Here is a 23,990-nt window from a genome sequence, read left to right on the forward strand (position 1 = left end):
AATGTTAGCCAACCTGGTAAGGGAGTGGGGTCCCTCCCTTCACTAGGTCTTCCTTGCTGGGAGCCCCTCACCAACTTGTTTGATGTCATTCAGGTGAGAACACTCTGGCTCTTGGATTCCTTTGTATTTGGGTAGGGAAGGAAAGAAGGGAGACAGTATGTTTAATTCTAGACTATTAAATGTATTTTTCATTCTCTGGGCATATATCCAGTGATTGTGAGTTCAGGAATTGATGTGGGCTGGGGAGGTAGGTAGAAGCCATAGTATGTGTAGCAGACACACACCGTGGAGCAAAACCAGAGCAAGCAGTGTTTAGAGACGCTTTATTGACATGAACAGGGAGTTTACTGAAAAACACCACATACAGGCATTAGGTTGTTGAGAGCTTGAGTGGTCAGGAACAACATTTCTAAAGTTCAGAAAAAGATTGGCTGTGGAAAATCAAGAAAAAGCCACACGAAGGTGACAACATGGTGACGAGTTCCATGGCTGTACGAATTTGCTGATTGTGTTTGGTGCCTCACAAACCTAGAAGCGCTCGTCCTTCAGTGCCTCCCTCCCTGTCACTCTGCCCAAAAGAGAGGAATACCAGCTTTGAGGCTTCGCTGGCCTACGATAGGGGTTGAGTCTGAGCTACAGCTCAGACTCGCTTCAAATGTGCATCTACTGGGTCCTACTACAGCCTCAAGTAAGGGGAGGGGGGCCAAACATGGGTCGTCTGCCATGGTAGAGTTTTAGAGACTAGGAAAGGCTTGGATGATGATATTTTTAAAACCTAAGGGCGCAGGGCACACTCAGTCTAGACTGGTGCCCGACGCAGAGAGGGTGCCGAAATGCAGAATGAATGGGTGATCGGAGTAATGACACCAAGTACTACACAGATACATTTGCCGTGACTGGGAGGACTCACTGGGTTGGGGGCTTTTCATTTACAAAGGGATGGGAGAGGAAGGTGTTTTTTGTTTTAGTTTTCCATTTCCGCTTGGGAAGGAGAGCCAAGATATATTCTGAAATGGGTCTAGCTCCTTGCTGCTGCTTCCTGCCAAGATGCAGTTACACGGCCTTTTCTCTCTGATTTATGTCAGGTGGGTTCACAGATTCTGAGATGGGTATGTTTTCCTTTTTGATCCCGTAGTTCTGGGGGGAAAAAAGGAGCTACTGTCTCTTCTCTTAACCATTCATAGCTCTATACATATTTTCAGCATATTCCTGCTCTGAAAAATTCCTTTCCTACTAACATTTCCAGTTTGGCATCTAAGGAGAAACCAGAAACTCAAGAGAGTCAGAAATCCGGGCGTGTGGGTGTTTGGGGGTGGTGACTCTAAAGGACAGTGCTTTTATCTAGATGGACTGAAAATAAAGGCTGGTGTTGGGACAGGTGCTGACCGTCAAGGTATTTCCACACGAGAGTTGGGGCTGCGATGCAAGGCTGAGCTGACGGCAAAGGTCCGTTGGGCGAGGTGCTCACAGGGCCAGCAGAGTTGAGCAATGAAGGTCATGGCTGTTAAGCCCAAGGGAGGGAAAACCAGACCCAGCCGAGCTGGCCTTGAGGGAATTGTATTATTAAGCATCAGTCAGGGGGAATATCCAGCACCAAGACAACAGGTGGGGTTCCTAGAGTGATGATAGCCCTTGAGAACATTTCTAAGCCCTTTAATAGAACAGCATACCAGATAGAGCTTCCAGAGCAGTGCACGTTTATCTGGGTCCTTTGTAGGAATATGCGGGGGAACAGGGAGGGAGTGAGGATTTGAAGTAGGCTGGTGATCACAGTACCTTGTGGATTTATAGTCATGATCAAGTCTCCCAGGAAGGAGTTTAATTGCAATTCAGGAGAAATAATGAGGTACAAACCAACGAGAAAGGGGAAACGAACATGAGATTAAGACTCTGAAAGCACAGTTTTAGCATGGACCAAGAAGCAGAGTGGTAGAGGAGCAGTGGAGTGGGGTTAGGGGTGAGCGAAGATGTTTAACATCTCAGGACAAGCAAGAGAGGCAAAGATTAGATGGAAGTAAATAAAGAAAAGAAAAATGAGAGGAAAGGAAGCAGCTATGGTCTCAGTGGAAAGAGAGCTGGGCTAGGGCTCAGAAGACCTGAATTCCAGCTCTCTGTTTACCCACTATATGAACTTATGATTTGGTAAAGCTTCTTAGCCTCAGACAGCGTGTTTCTTCATTTGTTAACGTATTAGCAATATCCACCTCACAGAGCTAGTTGTGGAGAAGAAATAAGATAATTAAAATGCTTGGTAAATCATATAGCTTAATAAAGAAAGCATTAAAGATGAGAAGAGTTGAGAAGTTAGGAGGAGGAAAAGACTAGAGAAGATTACTTGTAAAGGATAAGAAAAAAAGAGAGGTACCATTCAGCTTCATTAAAAATCACCCAGGAGATATCTGAGTTGGGCTTTTAAAAAGGAAAAGAAAACGTGCATTCTAGATCACAAGTTAGATGCGTGGTCTACTGAAGCAAGAGGGAAGTGGAGGGGTAGAAAGGAGTTTCTGCGGCAGGCTTGTCATCCGCCATCCACGTGACTGGGAAAACCTCACAGTAATCCAGGCCTGTTTTCCTCACAGGAAAGTAAGGAAAATCTATATTCTGTCTCCTATTTCAGAGAGATTGTGTGGGAGATTACCAAAGAGAAAGGCCTTGAATTTATTGAAAGTATTTTCTTCGATAAAATCAGACTCTCAAATATGTAAACAAGGACTAATTCAAGTGCTGTCCCAGGGATGGCAGAGATGAACTGAGTTTGTCAGGCGAGGCCCAAAGCCAAGAGAGTGGGATCTTTCCCCATAGATGCCCCTGGATCTGAGGGACATCTTGTTCATCGAATCCCAGTCACTTTCATCTTCTCACATCCCATCAAGCATCCTTCCCCCTCTCATCACAGGGTGCAGAAGGACATCACACTTATACCAGTTACTCAAAGTGAAACATGAGATATCGACTAAAATGTTTCCAGTGTTCATCTGCTCTCCTAACATCTAGGGGAAAACAAAAAACAAAAAAAACCTTGGACATTATGAATTCACAGGTGAAATATTTGGAAGCCACCTAGCCTGTCCCTCCTCTATCACATCACTCATTTGCCATCATCTATCTCAGGCTAAAAACGTGTCTTAGTTAAATGCCATTCCCGGATGCGTTCCCCTTCTGGAAGACATCTCAGATTCACAAACCTTTTCACTAAAGAAATTCTTCAAATCTACCTCCCATCCTTCTCTCTGCCTTTTTGGCCAATTTCTAATGGCCTGAATCAGAGCTAACCTCATCCAGGCAATCCACCGAGTTCTGTGCCAAACTCAATTTCAAAGTCTTTTCAAGGACAAAATTATCCCATCTCGGGAAGTGTAAACTGGACCGCGCCTTAGGCTTCTATCTGCCCCAGTTTATCCTTTGAAGTCTCGTATCAGTGGAGTCCTGTCTTGAGTCTCCGTTGCCTCCCGTATGAGTAATAATACTGACCCACAGAAATTTTGAGAGGAAGAACTTAGGAATCGCAGTCCCAGTGCCCACAGGAAAACAATGCCACCCCGCCATCTCCGGCGGTGCGTTCACCTGGCAAGGCACACACGTTGCCCCAGGAAGATCATGAACATGTTGTATGACTTCCCAAGTCCCCTGCTCTCGGCTTCTTGAAGTACTGACACTAACCCAGGCCTTTGAGACCTCTTGGGATCTAGCCCTGGAGCACCATAGTCCAGAGAACATTTTAGTCCATGCTTAATGACCTTTCTATCACTGGAGGGCCTAGAAGCGCATGCTTTGCTCTGATGCTCCAGCCAAGCGGACCAGGAACTTAGAAAAACTGACTTCAAGGAATCCCACTTCATGACACTCTTTTGCTTTAACCCAGACTAATCACTCCAGCTTCCTTCCGTTAAGCCCTCCATTCACTTGCGGCAATGGAGAATCAGCGGCTCCAGCACGTGTTCAAAGCCGGGTGGAGCACAGGGTGGGGGGGTCCAGTTGGCATGGGAGCTGCTTGCTTGACAGCAAGGGCAGGCTGAGGTTTGAGTCGTGTAGAAATGTTGGCTCCTTGGTTCTCGCAAAGTCTTGTGTGTGGAGGTCTGATGGAGTTAGCAAGTCAGAGGTGACAGTTCAGAGGTGAGTGGATGTATGATGAATGAACTGAAGGATGGACGTGTGAAGGGAAGTGATGTGGCCCCTGGGGCACCCTCCTGACGCTGTTGACATCACTGAACATGGGGTAGCCAGCGCTTCAGTGTTCAGGCCACCTACCAGTGATAAAACAGCTCACTGAGAATTGCCAGCCCAGTCCAGCCCAGCCAAAGGCTCTCTGACCTCATCCACGATCCTTACATAGGAGGGAGAATGGGGAATTATTTTTTGTCACTGTGGGTAAGGAGTTCAAGTTGCCCCAACACTCAGGCCAAAGCAACTCACCTTCTGAAGGACTTGAACCTCGCACAGAGCTCTGACTACTTGGGCATCAACTTAAAGAAGTACCCTGAGGGTGGGGATTCTGGGTAGGGTAGAAATCTAAGGGACCAAATCTAAAGTCATTTTGGTTTGTGGGTGTCAAGGTCACTTGTACAACCTGCCTCCTTATCTACCTGCCCCTCCCTTCCCTGTACATCACCTCCGGTTGCCCCCTCCTATTCCTCCACTGGTACCGCAGAGTTCTCTTTGTTCTCCGATGGGATCGCCAGGTAGTCAGACCTGTTGGAGGAGAGACGGGGGAAGAAAATCAGTGCATTTGTACCCAGAGGTGCCAACACAGGAAAAGGGAAGGAGCAAGGGCCCCAGGAACAAGGATGTCTCTAGAACACCTCTGCTCTTCTTTCTCACCATGTTACCCAAGAGAAAATGAGAATGGCCCTTTCAGCAGACTAGAATAATAAATACTTTTGTTTTTTCCTTCCACCAGCAACGTATGAGTCTTCTCATTTATCCACATTGTTCTCAGGACTTAGTACTGTTAGATTAAATCAGCCAAACTGATGGATGGGAAATTACATTTTATAGATCTTTTAATTTTCCTTTCCCTGATTACTGGTGAAGTTGAGCATCTTTTCATAAGTTTATAAGCAATTTGGGTTTGTACTTCTGCAATATGACTTCATTTGCTTTACCAGTTTTCCTTCTGAGACATTTGTCTTTTTCTTTGATGATTCCATGTCTTGAAAATATCTTTCTTTTTCCTCTTATAATTTATTTATTTTATTTTTGGCTGTGTCGGTCTTCGTTGCTGCGCGTGGGCTTTCTCTAGTTGCAGCGAGCGGGGGCTACTCTTCGTTGCAGTGCACGGGCTTCTCATTGTGGTGGCTTCTCTTGTTGGTGGAGCATGGGATCTAGGTGCACAGGCTTCAGTAGTTGAGGCATGTGGTCTCAGTAGTTGTGGTTCGTGGGCTCTAGAGCGCAGGCTCAGTAGTTGTGGCACACGGGCTCAGTTGCTCCGCGGCAGGTGGGATCTTCCAGGACCAGGGCTCGAACCCATGTCCCCTGCATTGGCAGGCGGATTCTTAACCACTGCACCACCAGGGAAGTCCAGTATCATAAAATCTTTACTCTAATAGCTGTATAAGAAATCTTTATATCTGACAGGAAAACTCCTACCAGCCACCTCCCCCAAACTTATTGTTCTTTGAAATAGGCAAACTATGGGCCATGAGCTAATAAAGGCTGTTACTTGTTTAAAGGGTTGCACACAAACAAAATGAAAGAACAATAGGGGACAGAGACCCTCTGTAGCCTGAAAAGCCTAAAATATTTACTATCTGACCATCCTCTGGCTTAGACTAGTTTTAGCCTCTGGGCTTCTGTATGACTTTTAAGATCCGCTTATCAAGTTCCTTGAACAATCCATTGGGTATTTTGATGGGAATTTTACTGAATTTGCAGATTAATTTGGAAGAGAATTGCTATGTTTGTAACAGTGAGGTTTTAGTCTTCAGTTATTTAACTCAAATCTTTCAGTAAAATTTTGTCATTTTCTCCTTAAATATCTTACACGTTTTTATCAGATTTATTCCCAGGTACTAGAGAGTATTTGTTGCTATTGTAATTGAATTTTTAAAAATGTTTTAAATATTGAGATGTTTCTCTAAATTTTTGTGGCTGGAATATAGGTGCTTTTATATTTATATTTATAAATATTTTGATTTGTATCAACAATCTTATGAAACGTTCTTACTAGTTCTAATAGTTTGTCTATAGATTCCTTTGGATTTTCTATATAGGTAATCATATTGGCTGTGAATGATAATTTAGTTTCTTTCTTTACAATTCATACTCTTTTTTTTTTTTTTTGTATTTACTTAGTGCACCACCTAGGATCTCCAGTATAGAATAGAAGCAGGTATCCTTGACATAGTTCTAATATTACACGCAGTTCTTCTAAAGTTGCCACATAGATGATATTTGCTGTAGGTTATACTAGTTGCTGCCATTAATCAGTTTAAAGATGGTTGGTGTTTAGGTTTAGACTTATATGTATTTATCTTGCTCAGGACACATTGTGCTACCCGAATCTGAAGAGTCCTACCTTTCCTTAGCCACTGTATCTCTGAATATTGTCTCTCCTCCATTTTCTCTCTTTTATGCTAATCGATCTTCTCAATTTTTGTCTTCCTATTTCTTTGTGATATTCCACCTTTTTGTATCTCTGTGCTTCATTCTGTGAAACTTCCTTATGTTTATCTTCTGGTCACCAGTATCCAATCTCTGGTGAACCAATCCATTGAGTTTTGAATGTTATTGACTGTATTTTTCATTTCCAGGTTTTTCTTTACTCCTGTTCAAATCTGCCTGTTCTTTTTTCTTAATAACTTATTGTATTCTTGTGTTTTGGTTCCTACTCTTGTTTTAACTCTTTTAAGCAAATTTCTTTTCTATATTCTACCAGGTCCTTCTTGTGTCTGAAGCTCCCGGGGTTTAATCCTGCCATCTGTTACTTCTCTTGCTCATGCTGGATTATTTCCTGCTGTGTCTTTTAGTTTTGGATGAGACTGTGGAATCAGATTCAGCAATGCTTTATCTGGGGAGCACTGTTAAGCCTCAGCTAAAAGCGGGTCCCTTCAGAAAATAGTTTTTCATTTGCGTCTACATGGTTATCACTGTCTGGGGACTAATTTTTTTTTTTATTGACTTTCTCAGCTTAGAGGTTCCTGGATCACGTGGGCAGCATAAATTTAAATCCCAAACATTGTGAGAGCAGGCTTGTGGTTACCGGTTCTCAAGAATCTTTTATGTTTCTACTTGGAGTCAGGCCAGGTAGATAGGTTTCCTTGGCTTTTCTCTGGGCTGGTGGACTGATGATTATTTACTGATCTATCTTTTGCACGAGCTGTAGCCCTCTGAGGATCCTGGTTCTGCTGGTGACCTCAGTTCCAACTCTGTTTCTTGTGCAAGGCCAGCTGTGGGTACTTCCTGTCGAAGTGTGGGCACTTCCTGTCCAAGTGTGGGCACTTCCTGTCCAAGTGTGGGTACTTCCTGTCCAAGTGTGGGCACTTCCTATGCTCAAGCACTGAAATCTGATCACCCAGGTCACCAGGAATGACAACCCCCCCAGCATATCCTTTCTTTCCTTCTATCTGGTCAGTTATAATTTTTTACTTTCCTGAGATCATAGATATCATGAAAAATGATACTTTATCAAGCATTTCTAGGTGATAATAGCCTAGGGTTTTTAGCTTATCACCTCCACTGTGTAAATCTGTGAGGGTTATTTTCTACCTTTCCTCTCCCCAAATAACAAGCCAACATGGCCCCTTAGACTCTCAGACCCCGTCATCTGTTACCTGTGCTCGAGTGACTAGGGCCTTGGCGAAAATGGCCAAGGTACAGTCCGGACGTTGGAGCAGAAGAGCCCGTCTCTGGGTTTTCAATCACGGCCAAGCTCCAGGGGGAAGAACACGTTTGGAGCTCCTTAGCTAATAGACGGCAGAGCCCAGGTGGCCTGATGAGCTCTGTGGTTTACAGCAAACAGCTGAATGTGTCGGGAACAGCAAGGACACCAGACAGGCTTCGGTTCAAATCCCAGCCTCTCCTCTCATTATCTGTGTGGCCCCAGCAAGCCACTTAAGCTCTTTGAACTGCTTCAGCGTCTATAAAATGGTCATAATAATGCTAATGTCATGGGATTGTGGTGGCAGCGGATGGGCTTTACATAGTGGTTAAGAGTGCAGGGCACGAGTTAGCAGGCACGAAGTCAAACTTGGCTTTGCCTCTTATAATGGTCTTGGGCAAACTTTCCCAGGCTCAGCTTTCGCATCTGTAAAATGGGTATATTCATGCTGCCTACCTCAAACGTTGTGAGGAAAGTGGAGGACTGTGTAAATTGCTCACCACCTCACCCATGAGAGCAGGCGCTCGGAAGGGGCGAGCTATCATTATTTTGGCATCTTTGGACTTACGCATTTTCTTGGGCTGCCTCTTCGGCCTTTGAGACCTTCCTGTAGCAATATATCATCTCGATGAGCAGCCACAGAGTGAGGAAGACCAGGAGGATGTACATCATGATTTCTGAGACCACAGAGGTGAAGTCTTCTCCAGCTGCAAGGGGGAGAGTGAGGCTCACAATATGCATGTCCCACAAACCCAGAGCTGTCCCTGAGGTCTGAGATACACAAGGCCTATTTCTAGGTATGTCTTAAATAAGCACTGGGTCTAAAGGAACGCAAGAGGGTACCAATGAGATTTAACATCCCCTAATTCTCCTGCCTGTCAGCTTGCTCACTGACTTTCTTCAGATGCTCTGGAGGGAGGCATGAGGGAGAATGATGGATGGAGGAAGAAGTTATAGAGCTGGAAGGAATCCTGGAGCTGAGATACGTGCAGCCGGGTCTCAGGTTTCCTACTTCCCGGTGTGTGAACAGTCGTTTCCCTGATTTGAGACTCAGCTTCTTAATTTGTAAAGTGAGGGTAATAATTCATACCACACATTACCTGATGTATTAAGGATACCTTGGGACATGTAAAAGTCTGCACAGGTGTGACGCACATGTCTCAGTTGAGCCGACTCTGTCCTCTGAGCTTAGGGTGGCGGAGTGTGGTACCCCCGGGAAGAGGGCGTCGGAAAACACGGACAGGGCCACGTGGACAGTGCCGTCAGCCCACCCAGTGACCTGAGCATGTCTGGATGAGAAGCAAGGACGTTCCCAGCTCATCTTCCCTCCAAGTCATTCCAAACCCAAACAGAAATGAGGGTTGGAGAATTCCACATATGAACCAGGCTGTCCTCAGAGTTCTACTTCCGGAGCACAGATCTGATCCTGCCATATACCTACTGAAAACCTTCCAGTATCCCACACCACCCTCAGCATAGAGACCTGACTCTCTTAACAGGGCACAGGAGGCCACTCGCCGTGCAGCCTTCCTCACCTCATTTCCATTCGGTTGGCCAGCAAAACCTCTCTACTCATACACGCTGTGGTCTTTTGGAATCTGTGGACGTTTCTTCTTTCTCTTCCCTCTTCCTAGATTGTATCTCGCACCCCAGTGCTACCTCTGTCCCAACATCGCCTCCTGCTTTTCAATCTCCCAACCATTTTTCTAGACTCCACTGAAGTCACCTCCTCTGTGAAGCCTTCCTCAACTTCTCGTGCAGTTATTATTCACATTCTTCTCCAGGCACTTTCCATCCCTCTATTATAACACTTCCCAGATTGTACTGTGCTGTATTTATCTCTCTTCTCTACTGACTGTATGCTTACTAAGAACATATTTATTTCTGAACTATCAGCCTGTTGCCTAATCCTAGAATACTTGAAGTATTCAATAAGTATTTGTGGAATGAATGAATATAAATAAATATTGACCTTCCTTGTTTCCTAACCAACAAAAATGACAAATAAAACATGATAGGGAATCCCCTGGCGGCCCAGTGGTTAGGACTCGGCACTTCCACAGATGGGGCCCAGGTTAAATCCCAGGTTGGGGAACTAAGGTCCCACAAGTCGTGTGGTGCAGACAAAAATAAATAAATAAATAACTGAAACATAATACATGGCAAATGTCCCGACATATATTCCTTCCTAGTGGCAAGGAAGGCTGCAGCCGCCTCTCCCTTTGCTAGCTCTCAGCAGCAAATTAGATTCATGGTTATTCATAGGGCATAAGTCATCCTCAAGGCCTTGCGCATTAAAAGCACAATATAGGCACAGCCATGACCTTCACCTCAGAGAAGCAGTCCAAGGGCTCCAGGATCACCCAGGCTTCCTAACTGGAGCTGGAGGTCACAGATGCAGCTTGAGGCACAGGAGGATGCCAGACACATCAAATGTCTTTTCACGGGCTGACAACGGTCTGGTTTGCGATGTGCTCAACTTCAAGCACCCTATTTCTTTCTCTTTTTTTTTTTTGCGGTATGCGGGCCTCTCACTGTTGTGGCCTCTCCCTTTGCGGAGCACAGGCTCCGGATGTGCAGGCTCAGCGGCCATGGCTCACGGGCCCAGCCGCTCCGCGGCATGTGGGATCCTCCCGGACTGGCCCCTGCATCGGCAGGCGGACTCTCAACCGCTGCGCCACCAGGGAAGCCCCCCTATTTCTTTTTAAATGCAGTAGCCAGAAGTAGTACCACAGGAAGCTGTCCTCACTAGCTTTATTTACCTCCAGGTGAAGAGAACTCAGATTTCTGTCTTAGAGCCAGGAGGTGAGAGCCTACGCCAGGATCAGTCCAGCTTGAGCAAAGAGAAGCAGGGAGATTCTCTGGGACCACAGGGATGGAGCAGACGTGGGGAATGTGTCATGGTGGAGCGTGCAGCAGTATGAGAGCAGTGAATATCTGGGGGTGGGGATGCAGAGGGCTGCCAAAGGGGTCACGGGGTCCGGGGAAGAGAGAAAAAGAAAAAGTGGCAGGGAGTGGGTGGTGGTGGAGGGAAAAGATGCAGTGGAAACACAGGTAATAGAGGCAAAGATCTGGACCGCAGTCCTGCTTCTGGTGCTAACGTGCTTCATGTCTGGGCAAGCCCTCCTCTTCCAGAGCTCTGTCTCCCAGCCACAACATGAGGGCGTCAGAGCTGCACCCTCCCACCACCTGGGGAGTCATTTCAACTGACTTTCGCCAGACCGCACCCCAACCTGCTGCACTCACACCGCAGCAGTGGTATGGGGCCTTCTGCACTGAAGGAAAGCCCCCTGGGTGATTCCGATGCCAGCTCTTTGTTCAGACCCCTGGACTGAAAGACAGCCAAGCTTCCTTCCAGCCCTAACGTCCCGAGGGGCTCTGTGGCTCTGATGACAAACTTGTTTTCCCTCTGTTCTTACCCAAGTCTGGCTCTGGTGCCCGGCAGGCAGGCAGACTGGCTCCGCTTTGCCACCCTTTCCACTGGCTGCGCAAAGGTCTCTGGAGGCAAAAGCCTTTGAGAGCACAAGGTGGAGACAGAGGCAGCTTCCTAGGGCCTGGCTGTCACCAGCCGACAGTCCCGAGGGTGAACAGCAGAGGGCGCCAGGCTCACTTCCCCGGGGGCACAGGTGTGTAAACAGAAGAGGATAATGGAACTTCTGAACAAAAAAATACCTTAGAGAGCTCCCAGTCCAACCCCCTCGATTCACACAAGAGGAAACGGGCTCAAGGAGGGGGAGAGGCTCATCAGGTCTGAGCCAAGTGGCCTGAGCGTCCCTGTGCACCATCTGGATTGACCTACCTTCCGTTTTAGTCTTGTCTAAATCATGATATCGCTCGCTCTGCTATGCACTCTCGTTTGCTTCATGAATTTAATCACCATAACACGATAAAAAAAATAAATACACCTGTGGCCTGAAAGTCGGGAATCCTGGCATCCTTTTCTAGGAAGAGCCTGGCTTTAATTTGACCTCTCCTTTCTTTCCTGCCCCACACCTTTTGCCTGTTCACTGACCTGCATCTTGGGGCAGCCATAATGCTGAGAACGTGCTGGAAATAGATCGTCTAGGAAGGGCTAAGTAAAATGGAGTCATCATTTAGCCTGGGTGAGAAAACACAAAGGGAGATGCATATATCGCTCCTCTGCCACATGAAGGAACATTTGCAAGGGGTGAGAAGCCACAGTGCTCTGAACAGTGAGTCCATGGAAAGCAGAACAAGACCAGTTCTAAGTTTACCCTCAAGATTCTGGATTTGATCGCAACAGAAACTTTTTGAGTTAGGTTGATGAAAGAACTTCCCAGCCTAACAAGGAACCAGCTGTGGGAAATCGGGAACATTTAAAGATTGGAGAGCAAACCGCGTTTCCCCTTCTCATAGCTGAAAGTGAGGTTATATAACGAGAGACGCCACGGATGGGGAGGGGGTTGCTTGTATGACTACTGTGGAGGGAGACAGAAGACAGAGGCTGTCAGACTTTGGTTTACAGCAGTTGTTCTCAAAGTGCGGTCCCCAGCAGCAACAGCACGTCCTGGAAACTTTTTTTGTCATGCTCTATCTACGGAATCAGAAAGCCTGGGTTTAAGAAGTCCTGCAGGGGGCTTCCCTGGTGGCGCGGTGGTTGAGAGTCCACCTGCCGATGCAGGGGATGCGGGTTCGTGCCCCGGTCCGGGAAGATCCCATATGCCGCGGAGCGGCTGGGCCCGTGAGCCATGGCCGCTGAGCCTGCGCGTCCGGAGCCTGTGCTCCGCAACGGGAGAGGCCACAACGGTGAGAGGCCCGCGTAACGCAAAAAAAAAAAGAAGTCCTGCAGGGGAATCTGAGGCTGGCTGAAGTTTGAGCACCGCTAGTTCAGAGGTTTGTATGAGTCACAGACAAGAGGGTAGATGACCTCTAGAGAACCTCAGGAGATTTCTGTGAGCCCACTGAGTCCGAGATTCAGTGCAGGCCAGAGTAGGTGTAACTGTCTTGGCAGTTTTAGGCTTCAGGGAGGCTCTCCTCTTTCTCTAAAGGTGAGAGTCCAGGGACAGGGTCAAGATTACTGCACTATCATCTCCAAGCCTTTCTGCTTTGAGGAAAGACACAGAGAGGCAAGCTTTCGGGCAGCTTGCAGAAAGCTGGCCGCCCCAGGAGGACAAGCCAGTGGTGACATTTTTAGATATCACCACTCCAGATACATGGGGTTTTGCATTCTGCAAGGGGCTCATTTATGTGGAAACCCGCTGTCCTCCCTCCCCCGAGAGCAGGGCACCCAAGGGAGCCTGTGCCCTAGCCTTACCCTCCTCGGTGACACGGAGGGGGATCAGCCGGGTGGTCTTCACGAAGGGGCGATGTGCCTCAAACTCAAACTCCCGGGACACGTTGCAGGTGTAGAGGCCGGAGTCGTTCAGGGTGACATTGAGCACAGTGATGGACACGTCCTGCAAGTCTTTGCTCCCGTTCCACTGCAGGCGTCCCTGGAAGGGGCTCTCCACCTCCTGGTGGCCGTTCCGATACTCATAGATCTGCAGGTAGAGAAGCAGAGGGTGTAGGAGAGAAGACAGGGTAAAGGTGGGGACAGGGCGGAGAAAAGGACCAGAATGGTGCTCGGATGTGGGGACGGGGACAGTGTTACCAGGAGCTCCCAAATGTGGGAGTGGGATGGGCGTCTCAGAGGAGGGCAGGGAAGAGAGCAAAGACAGGGAAAGACGGGCAAAGGCACCCAGGTATCAGGGCACATGGACACGGCAGGAAGAGGTGGGCAGGGAAAAGGGCTGGAAAGAAAGAGGACAGAGGAAGGTGAGTGAAGTGTACAGGAGATAAGGAGAGGGAAATTGAGAGAAAGGAAGGATTGGAAGGAGGCAGAGAGAATAAGAGAGAAAGGTGTGTCATGGGGGCAGCCGGGGAGAGACTAAGGCAGAGAGGCAGCTTCATGCGTCATGAAGACGTCTGAGAGCTCTGGCCTCCAAAAGTGTCTCTCGGAGCTGGTCCCCTTGGAGGGGATGTGAGCAGTCGGGGCCAGGCCGCAGGAAGGGGACCCAGGCCACTTAAGTGGCCCACATGAGCAGAGAGCTGCCAGCCAATGTGCACATATCAGCTCTTCCACTCTGGGCGAAATTAGATCTGAAATGTGGTCTCTACATTTCTCTTCTCAAACACTTCCACCTTCTGACATACCTTTTTTTTGTTTCCTTCTACAGCTGTGCAGTCCATCTAGTTTCTGCTTGCCACGTGTGGCTACTTACATTAAAATTTAACTTACTAGGAATGAAATAAAATGTAACATTCAGCTTCTCAGTTGCACTAGCCACAGTTCAAGTGTTCAGTGCCACCTGTGGCTGGTGGCTACTGAATTGGACAGCACGAATATGGAACATGTTCATTGTCACAAAAATTTCTATTAGTGTTGTTCTGTATTTCCAGCACGATTTTTTAAGTTTCTTTTCCTCCATCTGAGCCACCTTCTCCTCACTTTGGGCAGGCCTGGAAGCAGAGCAGGTGGCTGGCATATGAACAGACCTGAGGCTCGTGGGGACCTTTGCATCTGGTCAAGACGTCCAGGCTCCTGTAACCTACGCACTAGCCTCGGTTGCGGTCAGCCCTGAGCCAGGTGCTAGGAAGCCTACTGTCCCAGGCCTGGCACCTGAGTGCTGCAAAGCCACATCAGAATGGCACATCCAGCCTAGAGTGAGAAATGAGTCCAGCTTTAGGAGAGCTAGACAGAAGGGCAAGCAAAACTCAATTTCATCCTAATGTTGTGTCTCCATTAGGTCTTCGTGGGGAAAAACTTGCCCCCAGGAAGATGAGGCAGTGCAGTAATAAGCGCTTTGTATCTGCTGTCAGACGACCTGGTTCAAATCTAAGCTGTCTCACTAACTTAATTTCTTTGACCCTTAGTTGCCCCATTTGTGTGTGTGTGTGTATTCTCTATCAAACACTTATACAGTACTTCTTGTATTCCAGAACTATTCTCAACGCATTAAAAATTATAGCACATGAGTCCTCGTAACAGCTCTGTGAGGTAGCTATGGCTTATATCCCCATTTTAGAGATGAGGAAACTGAGGCACAGAGAGAGAGGTTAAGCAGTTTGTCCAAGGACACAGAGTTAAAATAAGTTGTGGAGTCAAGAATCAATCCCCGGGCTTCCCTGGTGGCGCAGTGGTTGGGAGTCCGCCTGCTGATGCAGGGGACACGGGTTCGTGCCCCAGTCCGGGAAGATCCCACATGCCGCGGAGCGGCTGGGCCCATGAGCCATGGCCGCTGAGCCTGTGTGTCTGGAGCCTGTGCTCCACAAGGGGAGAGGCCACAGCAGTGAGAGGCCCGCGTACAGCAAAAAAAAAAAAAAAAAAAAAAATCAATCCCCGTGGGCTTCCCTGGTGGTGCAGTGGTTGGGGGTCCGCCTGCCGATGCAGGGGACGTGGGTTCGTGCCCCGGTCCGGGAAGATCCCACATGCCGTGGAGCGGCTGGGCCCGTGAGCCATGGCCGCTGAGCCTGCGCGTCCGGAGCCTGTGCTCCGCAACGGGGGAGGCCACAGCAGGGAGAGGCCCGCGTACCGCAAAAAAAAAGAATCAATCCCAGGCAGCCTGGCTCCAAAGACAGTGACAATGTAAATAATGGTCACCCCCAAGTTGGTGTTCAAAGTATATAACAACCATTTTGGCACTGGCACCAACCAGTCAGAACTGACATTGGCCAGGGCTGATCCCTTAGTTCCCACATGGTGGGAGGTCTGGAGGTTCCTAGTGGGAAGGATGGTGATGAAGCCACTTGGGAGATTTGGCACAAGTAACCACTATAGGACTATTTAAATATGTTACCCACTGATGTGTGTGTACCAGTTGCACATCAGTCTTGGTCACGCCTGACATTCTTGTTTCACTGAGATTGTGAGACTGAAATGAGGTAACCTATGCTATCTCATTTAATGACCCTTGGAGTTATTTCAATGTTTCTGTGAATTTAATCCATCCAGCAGGATGGTGCAGAGATTCGATGAAAACACCTGCACAGTGCCTAGTGGGGTGATTGGCACACAGTAGGCTCTAAATACTATTCATGCCTTTCTCCTCCTTACCCTGCCTGTAACCGGGAGTGCCCGGAGCTGGCCTGGAGCCCTCCCTTTCCCAGAGGCTGGGTAAACTAAGGCTGTCAGTTATCTGCAGAGGAGCTGTCAGTGCTTTGGAGAGAAAGAGCCAGTGTTTGTCAGATCGTCATTCCCCAGGCTGTCGGGAGCCAGGCACACAATGGCAGAGGCCAGCGGAAACAAAGGGCAGAGTCAGCAGTCAGACATACAAGGAAATCTTTACCGCCCTCGGGCCTGTAGAACCATTCCACCACCGTGGTGGCCTCAACGTCCTCCCTCTTCATGCAGGAGATGCAGCGCAGCTTCATGGGATTGCCCTGAACCGCCTCCGTCTCCGAGGGTACTTCCACACACACAGGGGAGCAGACGCCAGCTGGGGAGAGCCCGGACGCCAGGGAAGGGACAGGAGGTGTTAGGGGAGAGGCAGTGGAGAACAAGGAGGGAGGGAGGAGAGACAGAGAAGGCAGAATCATGAGACAAACTGGAAAACAGCATGCACGTGTACGTGTCTCCCCAGGTACACCCTCTCACAACGGGCAGGGATGAGCCAGCATTGACTGCAAGCCTCCCCGGAAGCAGCAGGGATGCGGTACAGCTCGTACCTCAGCTCTGCCCTCAAGGACTTAGAGTCAAGGTGGGAAACAGGGCACCCATGCATCCATCCATCAACCACCCATGCACCCCTTCATTCCACCAACACCCACAGAAATCTACTCTATGCCAGGCCTGACGCTGAGATACAAAGATGAATAAAACACGCTTCACGCCCTAAAGACATTTATAGTCTAGCAGGGAACACATACTCCTGTCATAAAACCAGACCATGATGAGTGACATACTAGAGGAGAGGCAGTTACTCCTGGCTGGGCTGGGAAGAGAGGAAGAGAAGGATGGTGAGACTTAAGGCCAGAAAGGTAGATCGGACCCATGTTGTGAAGACCACTGTATGCCCTTCACAATAGGAGGGGTCACATGTTTTAAAGCCTTAGAGAGATGTAATCATATCTGTGTTTTATGGCAAATGTAGGTAATTCTGATACATGGTGGAGGACGGAGCAGCAAGGAAGAGAACGGTGAGCTGACCCTGGGGCTGGGGCGATGATGCTTCACCCAAGGAGGAGAGAGAGACACACAGGTAAAAATGAGGAAGGGAAAAAAAATAATTTAAAAAATAAAAAAGTAAAATAAAATAAAAACAAAATTTAAAAAAGTAAAAAACAAAAAAAGGGGGAGTCAGACTGGGGGGCACCTTGGAGGCCACCCGCAGGCCTGGACTTATAGTTCCTGCCCTCTAGAAGCTCATGGCCCATTAAAGAGGGTAAGTACAGCAGACTGAAAATTCAGAATGAATCAAAAGTGGGACGTGCCTGCCAAGAAAGCAAGTGCAAACGTGGGCTGTGTTATCAGATGTACATGGCAGGACAAAGGAGGAGCAGTTCCCCGGTGCGGTTCAGAGCAAATCTGGACCACTATGATCAATTCAGGGTGTCCCATCGTACGAAAGGAAGTTCTCAACGAGTGCGTGTGCAGAGGAAAGCAAGACGGAGAAGGGTCTGGGGGCAAAGTCTGGTAAGAGCAAAGCGGGGACCGGGAGTGCTTAGCTTGAACACCGACGCACCTGTCTTCAAATATTTGAAGGTTGGCCTGTGGAAGAGAAAATAGATTCTTTCCAACTGCAAAAGTCACATGGAAGTAAAGCTAACTCAATTTAAAAAAATTTCTTTTTCTGGTGCTGAAGCTGTTAGCGAATTCGAAAGACTCTTTGGTAAGAGAGTTTGCCTGTTATACAGAAGGTTCAAAAGTGAGATGAATCGCCAACGATTCTTATATCAGAACTTCTAACCCCTTCTGAGGCTACCTTCTCATTAATAATAAAAACAGAACCCCTAAAAAATGAAATAATACACATAGTAATTTAAAAACTAGTCCACAGTGAACGGTCAGTCTGTTCCTCTACTGGCAGACAGTTCTTTCTAAAAGCAGAGAAAAGCTTTATTTAGAACTTAAAATGAGACTGACCGACTCACTATGAGTCAAAAAATGAAATATTTGACTCAGAAAGCAACAAATTTAATTTTTAGACATAGAGTTTAAAAACTAGAGGCACTATGATAAAATTTAACATGTCAAGGTAAAATAAATTTTATTGGCTTTAAACTCTCAACAAGCAGGGGGTGGTTTTATCAGGCAGCCTGCAAGAGGCTCTCCTGCTTCTGCATAATGGGTCATCACTTTAATCGGGGGAGGGTCCATATCTAGAGAGAACTGATCAGAAACATTTTCAGAATATGAAGAGTTTGAAAACTTGAGTATAGACCTGGTTTAAAAAAAATAAAGCATGGTCTGTGCAAAAGTTTGGGAGCGGATAGAGGTGTAGAGTGTGCATTGAGAACCCCATGTAGCAGGGAGCCTCGGGGCACATTCATATTTAATGAGACGTGGTAAAGATGAGTTAGTTCAATGATGATGATGACTTCAGAGAAGAATACGAAAATGTACCAAGGAATGTACAGTTACGCTTATAGAGGCAGAAGAAAGACAGTATTGGGCAGCTGAAGGCTTGGGTTTGATAGACTTTTTTTGGCCACACTGCACAGCTTGCAGGATCTTAGTTCCCCAAACAGAGATAGAACCCAGGTCCCTACAGTGAAAGCACAGAGTCCTAACTACTGGACCGCCAGAGAATTCCCAGTTTGGTAGACTGTCTAACCTCTCTGAGACTCAGTCTATGCATCAACAAAATGCTGAAAATAATATTTATCTAATAGATGTGTCATGCAAATTCTATGGGATGATTTCTACGAATGTGCTTTGTACATTCGTTAATGTTATTTTCCTTCATTTATTTGTTCACTCATTCAACATATATCGAGTGCTTATTGTGCGCCAGGCACTGCTCTAGGCACTGAGAACACAACAGGGGACAAAACAGAAACCATCCCTGCTCTCATGGAGCCCACATTCCAGTGGAAGGAGAGAGAAAATAAGCAACATTAAACTGCAATAAGTGCAATTATAAGAAAAAAATAAAACAGAATAGAGGAGTTAGGGTGTGCATAGAATCATCAGAGACTCACTGAGAAGGTGACGTCGAGCAGGTGTTGAAGGAAAGAAAGGAGGGAGCAAGCTGTATGAATATCTGTGTGAAGGTGTGCAGAGGAGATAGCAACTCGAGAGCCCTAGGGTGGGAGTGTGTTGGCAAAAGCAAAAAGCACAATAAAGTACAGGGCACAAAGTGAGAGTAGGAGGAGATGAGGCAGGAGAAATAAGTCAGAGCCGGATCATGGCTGCTCTTCCAGCCCACAGTTAGATCTTTGGCTTTTGCTTTGAGTGACATGGGAGCATTGGAGGCTGCTGAGTGGAAGAATGACATGATTTATACAAAATTACCTGATCTGACTGCTATGTTGGGAATAAACTGAAGAGGTGAGGAAGGATAAGGGTGGAAGCAAAGAGAACAGTTAAGAGGCTGGTACAGTGATCAGACTGAGAGGTGGTTCAATGACTTTGCTTGGATGAAGGGAACAGTAGAGCTGCTGGGGCTTGAAAGTGTATAGTTTGCTGGACTAACATCCTTGAATAGGTGAGAGGTGATAGCCTCTAGTGAACAAGTAGATGAGTTGGTCTTAAATATAAACACGGTTAGTTCATTTAGAGTTAAAGGAGGGAAGGCAGAATACACGCAGTCAGGATGGTGAGTAGGGCACGGCAGCCTCTCTTTGTTCTGAGTTGCCCCTGAGTAATCCAAGGTATCATCAGACAGCAAGCCCCACTGATCGCCTTCTCCTTGCCAAAGTCCGGTATGAAGTCCTAAGAAAGAACTCAGCTCATGAGGTCAATTTAATTCATGAGGTCCTGGATGGAACATTGCAAAATGGCCACAGAATCCTCTCATCCTTGTTTGCCTTCCTTTGCGATATGACTCGCTGCTCCTTCCACCAAAAGGTAAAGTATATTTCTTCACCCTGTAAGTCTCCAGTACACTAGTGCCTCTCTTTCCAAGAAATCCTCTAGATATCCAAGAAAAGATTGTACATATGGTCGACATTCAACCCACATTGCTGACTGTGAATAATAAACTCCTGGAATAATCTTGGCCAAATCATTTGACCCATGGTCTCCTCTTCAATGTCTATAGTAATAATGAGGCAACCAGAGAAGGAAGAAAATATTAATTATGATTATATTTAACTAAGGAATAGCATCAATCTATTATCAGGTGGATAGTAATGTGTATGTAACCAACTCCTCTAATAACCCCAAATCTTTTTCTTCTTTGGTTATTGCTATATTGCTCCTCTTAACTTTGCTCTGCAATGCTAAGAAAATAAAGGCTTTGATTAGAATGTAAATACTTTCCAAAGGGGGGTAATAAATGATGTTATTTGTAGATATTAACACCCTGAAATGACTTGGTCTATCAGATTAGCCAGTCACTTAGCAGAGCCTTGAAAGAATGGGATGTAAAATGGGTTACTGGGGGAAGAGAGGAAAACACTCCCCAACACAACCGACACCTGGGAGAGGAAAATCAGAGAAAACACTAGGAGGTAAAAATGAGTAAGGCCCTAGGAAAGGCAATGGCATGGGAGAGGAGTGGAAGGGTGGCTCCAAAGAGGGATGAGAGGACAGACGCCAACCTGGCAATCCTGTATAGCAGCACACATGTCCATAAGAGGAGCTAGAACAAGCCCTGGAAGACTGAAATCAAGAGGTAAGAGTTCTCTAGCAAGTCCTTTCCCCTCCACTGCACTCATTTTCTCATCTCTAAATTGGAAATAATACTGCTTTCCCTGACTACCACCATAGGATTGCTATGGGGACCAAAAGAAGAAATAGATTGAAAATTGCTTTGTAAATTGTAAAGCACAAGGCAAGTGTAGATTCTATTATTATTATTATTATTATTATTATTATATACTTTATTGAAGGAAATAAGGGAATTTTGTTCAATTCATGCAGAAAATAAAAGAATGGAAAAAATTCCATTCATATTGGGAAGGGTGAACACATATAAGTTAAGTGCTTTCCAATGCTGGAATTACATGCAAACATTACATTACCCTACCATTCAATTGTGCAGCTAAAAGGGACGTTAGATATCATCCGCCCCAATTTCCAAACTTATGTATTTCCAAATATACGTATATGAGGAACAAAAATACTCTAAGGTTATTACACAGCAAGCTAGTGGCAGAGCTAAGACTCCAATCCAGGCTTTGAAAGTCCTAGTCAAAAGGTCCTTGGCCTATAGAGTGCTCTCCCCCTCCACTAGAATTCAGGCATATATGCTAAAACTTAAATTAGGGTTTGGGAAGAAAGGCTCTTTAGAATCTCTCCCCAACCTTCCCTACAACTTCATCTCTCATTGTTTTACTCATGCTCTTTCTTATACAGCCCAACTAACCTCTCCTAAGCCCCCTAGTCTTAGCCTCCCCCTGAGGAAATCACAGCCTTAAGTCTTCAAGGCAGGTGAGATCATTGGCGACCTATTATGTCTGCTTCATCTTCAGGTCTGGTCGACCCTACTGGGGATGGGTGGCGGTGAGTCTGCCCTTGGGACTGGCATTACTCTCCCTCTTTGTCCTTCCCAGCCTGTCTCATCAGGCATTTTGCTCAACAGGAAGCTTAGCTCTGCTTCTGGTCACATGCAAAATCCAGATAATGCTGGCAGCCAGAGTTAGTCCTGGAGGCTTAATAAAGTGATACTAAGGTAAAGAGGCTGTTCCCATCAGCATATCTGCCACTGCACCAGCAGAATGAGTTCCCTGCCAACCACAGAGCATAATCCTATACCCCGTTTCAGTAAGGCAGGTGGGCATGCTCGCATCTAATTATACCGGTTATTGATTTTTAACATGGAGGAATGTAGCTAAGATCATGTAAAGCAATTATCAACTGGAGAGCACCTATATTTGACCTGAGGATCTAAGTTGCCAAGACTGAAATGCCCATAACTACACAACAACCACACACACACACACACACACACACACACACACACACACACACTACTACATCCTCATCAATCCGTGCAGATGCCCATGCTAACATGCTCTGACATACACTAGCATACACATTCAGATGCCCATGCTAACATGCTCTGACATACACTAGCATACACATTCAGACCCTGAGGCATACATCAACACAGTAAAGCATTCTCTCAATCACACATTCAGACATTATCATGTAGACTCATTAACTCCCACTACACACATGCAGACCCCACTGCAAGCCCATCTCTAACACCACTCTGCTCAGCCTTACTGTTTCAAGTATAGGATTCCCTTATTTGGAGGGAGAAGGTCACCTCACTCCTTCACAGCAGACAAACAAGAACCTATTTATCTTTAAAGGCAAAAAAACTCAGCCCCCCAAACACCAAAGCACCTTAATCCCACATGTTCATGAAAAAGAAGAAAGATGCAATTCCCAGGTGCCTATTTATCTAATATATCGCTGCAAATGGCTGAAGCCTGTTTTACTTATTGAAATTAAACAGATGGATCAACAACTAGTTTCATTCTCAAAATGCACGCATCCAGATTTTTTTAACATATAAAAATTAATTCAAAGACCTCATTGAGAAATGAAATGTAACGGTAACCGAGATTTTTTAATAATGAATGTGACTGCATGCTCTTTCAGCTACGGGAAAGGGAAAAAATACTTTGAAATTAACAGGAAACAGGAGGAAGGGTGGAAAAACCACCAAGGGAAGTTCAGGAATAAAGCAGCACGGGAGTGGGGAGGCCTTTTTCCAATCTCAGAATCCCGGCTCTCATGGAACCCCTCTGGATCCCGTGTCTGGCAGACATGCACAGGGGGAAGTCATCCAGGGCTCCTCGTTTTCACCAACGACATCAATAAGTGTTATTACTGTTAGCATTATTACTGTCATCTGCATCTCGCATGGCAGGGTGCTGGTACTTACCCCACAAAGTGAGCAGGAGGGAAGCCAGGGGAAACAATCTGTTGAAGCCAGGCATCTTTTTCAGCGGGTGGCTTCCGGGGCTAAACAGAGAGATTCCCTGGGTCAACAAATGCTCCCTCTCAGTACTTTCGAGGAAACCCTCTGGGACGAACTGCTCCAAGGGAGCGACTTTCTGACTGAAATAAGGGCCAAGTGCCGTTTACTGGGGAGGCTCTGCGGGCTTCTTGAGCCGGGCGGGGGTTTCAGCTCTAAGCCACCCTGGCGGACTGCCCCAATTCAAGGGAGTGGATCGGCAGCGTGGCGCGCCCTCCCCGGAGCCCGTTGCTGGGATCCGGATCAGCACCACGGACAGAGCCTTCCCCGCCCACCCGGAACTTCCAATTTCAGTCGCTCAGCTGTTTCCCCTGTTTGCACCTCGGGGAAAGCTCAGCTCCGAAGTGAGCGGCAGGCAGGCTCTAGGCGGCTGAGCTGCCGGAGGGGTCCCTGTTGATCCACCTCTCACCTCCCTACTGAGAGTTACGCTCCGACCAGGATCCACCCAGACCCGGGAGCGCCGGCTTCGTCCGCCCTGATCGCCTTCTCCAGCTGGGCCTGCCCTCACACCCGAAACCGCCGGGGCTGCCGTCTGAGCTACAGAACTCGTTCCACCTCAGTCCAGTCCACACCCGCCGAGCCTCCCCGGGGAGGTCCGGAGGGGGGCCAGGAAGGAGGCGGAAGCTTCTGTGCGGCCTGCGATCGAGAGGTGGGGTGGGTGGGCCCCGTCCCCGAGCTCGCCTGCAGATCGTGCAGGGGCCCAGACCCTGGGTGGCGCGTGACCAGCCGCCCTTCTCCAGGCGCCCCGACCGTGTGTGCTCCGTCAGCCTTGACATGCGCAGGCGGCTCTCCACCGCCACCACCACCACTTACCCCCGCCCCCCCGCGCCAGTGCAATACTCCCCACCCCCAAACAGGCGTGCCCCTCTCAGGGCCGAGCGCGGCTGCCGAGCGCAGGGGCGGAGCTCGGAGCGGCGCAAAGACCTCAGCCCCCGCGATTTCTCTGCTCGGCGACTGACTCCAGGTCTGCCTTTCGCATCTCCACACCTCTCCCCAGCACCGGCACGCCTCCTCTCACCAATTCACCGCCCCCACGCCCCCGCCCAAGCAACCCCGCTTTGGCTCCTGCACAGACATGCGAG

The 23,990-nt window shown here is 47.5% G+C and overlaps 1 protein-coding gene across 1 annotated transcript; it reads right to left on the reverse strand.

Moving 5' to 3' along the window:
- Positions 1-309: 309 nt before the first annotated feature.
- Positions 310-23,638, reverse strand: SCN3B (sodium voltage-gated channel beta subunit 3). The gene is made up of 7 exons (XM_060160640.1): positions 23,318-23,638; positions 22,816-22,895; positions 16,088-16,251; positions 13,092-13,317; positions 8,385-8,523; positions 4,610-4,689; positions 310-4,244 (listed from the first exon to the last, which is right to left on the reverse strand). The coding sequence occupies exons 2-6, from the start codon at positions 22,868-22,870 to the stop codon at positions 4,626-4,628; spliced, it is 648 nt and encodes a 215-aa protein (XP_060016623.1). The 5' UTR covers positions 22,871-22,895; positions 23,318-23,638; the 3' UTR covers positions 310-4,244; positions 4,610-4,625.
- Positions 23,639-23,990: the final 352 nt, after the last annotated feature.

This window comes from Lagenorhynchus albirostris, chromosome 9, assembly GCF_949774975.1.
Source record: "Lagenorhynchus albirostris chromosome 9, mLagAlb1.1, whole genome shotgun sequence".
In the NCBI taxonomy this organism is placed as follows: domain Eukaryota; kingdom Metazoa; phylum Chordata; class Mammalia; order Artiodactyla; family Delphinidae; genus Lagenorhynchus; species Lagenorhynchus albirostris.